Consider the following 1840-nt stretch of genomic DNA (forward strand, 5'->3'; position numbering starts at 1 on the left):
CTGGGTGGGGGTCCCAGCTCCATGGGTGGGGGGTCCTGGGTCCATGGGTGAGGGTCCCGGGTCTATGGGTGGGGGTCCTGGATCCCTGGTGGGGGTCCCAGGTCCCTGGGTGGGGGTCCCGGGTGCATGGGTGGGGGGTCCCAGGTCCATGGGTGGGGGGTCCCGAGTCTATGGGTGGGGGTCCCCAGTCCCTGGGTGGGGGTCCCAGGTCTATGGGTGGGGGTCCCGGGTCCCTGGATGGGGGTCCCGGGTCCCTGGTGGGGGTCCCAGGGCCATGGGTGGGGGTCCCAGTCCCTGGGTGGGGGTCCCGGGTCTATGGTGGGGGGTCGCGGGTCTATGGGTGGGGGGTCCCAGTCCCTGGGTGGGGGTCCCGGGGCCCATGGGGTGGGGGTCGCGGGTCTATGGGTGGGGGTCGCGGGTCCCTGGCGCCCGGGCGGGGGTGCGGGCGCCGGGGTGCGGGCGGTGACGGTGGGGCGCAGGCGGGGGCGGCGCTGGGGGGGCGCCTTGGGGGGCGTCGCCCGCCTGCGGCTGGAGCTGGAGGGGCTGCGGGGGGAGCGGCGGCGGCTGCGGCAGCAACTGCGGCACCGGGCCCAGGTCAGCAGCACCCATGGGTGCCCCCGGACCCCTGGGACCCCCCCCAAACCCCTGGGACCCCCCCGGACCCCTGGGTGCCCCCCCAGATCCCTGGGACCCCCCCGGACCCCTGAGACCCCCCCCCCAAACCCCTGGGACACCCCCCAGACCCCTGGGTGCCCCCTTGGACCCCTGGGACCCCCCTCAGACCCCTGGGTGCCCCCCTAGACCCCTGGGTGCCCCCCCAGATCCCTGGGACCCCTCCTGGGCCCCTGGGACCCCCCCTGGACCAATGGGTGCCCCCCCAGAAACCTGGGTGCCCCCTTGGACTCCTGGGTGCCCCCCCAGATTCCTGGGACCCCCCCCCGGACCCCTGGGTGCCCCCCAGATCCCTGGGTGCCCCCCCCCAGACCCTTGGGTCCCCCCCAGATCCCTGGGACCCCTCCCCAACCCCTGGGATCCCCCCTGAACCCCTGGGATCCTCCCTGGACCCCTGGGTGCCCCCCCCGATCCCTGGGAGCCCCCCAAACCCCTGGGACCCCCCCTGGACCCCTGGGTGCCCCCTTGGACCCCTGGGATCCCCCCAGATCCCTGGACCCCCCCCCCCCAAACCCCTGGGATCCCCCCAGACCCATGGGTGCCCCCCGGACCCCTGGGTGCCCCCCCAGACCCCCCGGGATCCCCCCCAACCCTTGGGTGCCCCCCTGACCCCCGGGGATCCCCCCAGATCCCTGGGTGCCCCCCCCCCCGATCCCTGGGACCCCCCCCAAACCCCCTGGATCCCCCCAGGGATCCCCCCTGGACCCTGGGATCCCCCCAGACCCCTGGGTGCCCGGGGGGGGGGGGGATCCTGGGGTGACACGGGTGGGACAGAGGAATCTGATTGGCTGGGAGGGAGATCCTGTGGTGACACAGACGGGACGGAGGGAGCCGATTGGCTGGGAGGGGGATCCCGTGGTGACGTGGGTGGGGCAGAAGGATCTGATTGGTTGGGACAGGGATCTCATTGCCGTGTGATCTGATTGGCTGGGGGCGGGGGGGGGGGGGAATCCTGTGGCCATGCGATCTGATTGGCTGGGAAGGGGATCTCATGGTGGTACGCTCCGATTGGCTGGGAGGAGGATGCTGGGCTGACATGGGTGGGATGGAGAGCCCTGATTGGCTGGGGAGGGGAATCCCTGGCGACACCGGGCGGGGACGGAGGGATGTGATTGGCCGGGAGGGGATCCCGCCATGACCCGGCTGTGACGCAGCTCTCTGATTGGCT

At 73.6% G+C, this 1840-nt stretch overlaps 1 protein-coding gene across 1 annotated transcript in view; it reads left to right on the forward strand.

Moving 5' to 3' along the window:
* Positions 1-1806: 1806 nt before the first annotated feature.
* The window catches only part of LOC309603888 (myeloid-associated differentiation marker homolog), a gene marked incomplete at its 5' end in the record, with an annotated part of 5928 nt that continues 5894 nt past the window's right edge, over positions 1807-1840 (forward strand). The window contains one exon of the mRNA XM_082338772.1: positions 1807-1817. Coding sequence (XP_082194898.1) covers positions 1807-1817 — 11 coding nt within the window. The remainder of the gene's footprint in view (positions 1818-1840) is intronic.

Source organism: Platalea leucorodia, assembly GCF_965183815.1.
Source record: "Platalea leucorodia genome assembly, contig: HAP1_HAP1_SCAFFOLD_232, whole genome shotgun sequence".
NCBI classification, from domain to species: Eukaryota; Metazoa; Chordata; class Aves; order Pelecaniformes; family Threskiornithidae; genus Platalea; species Platalea leucorodia.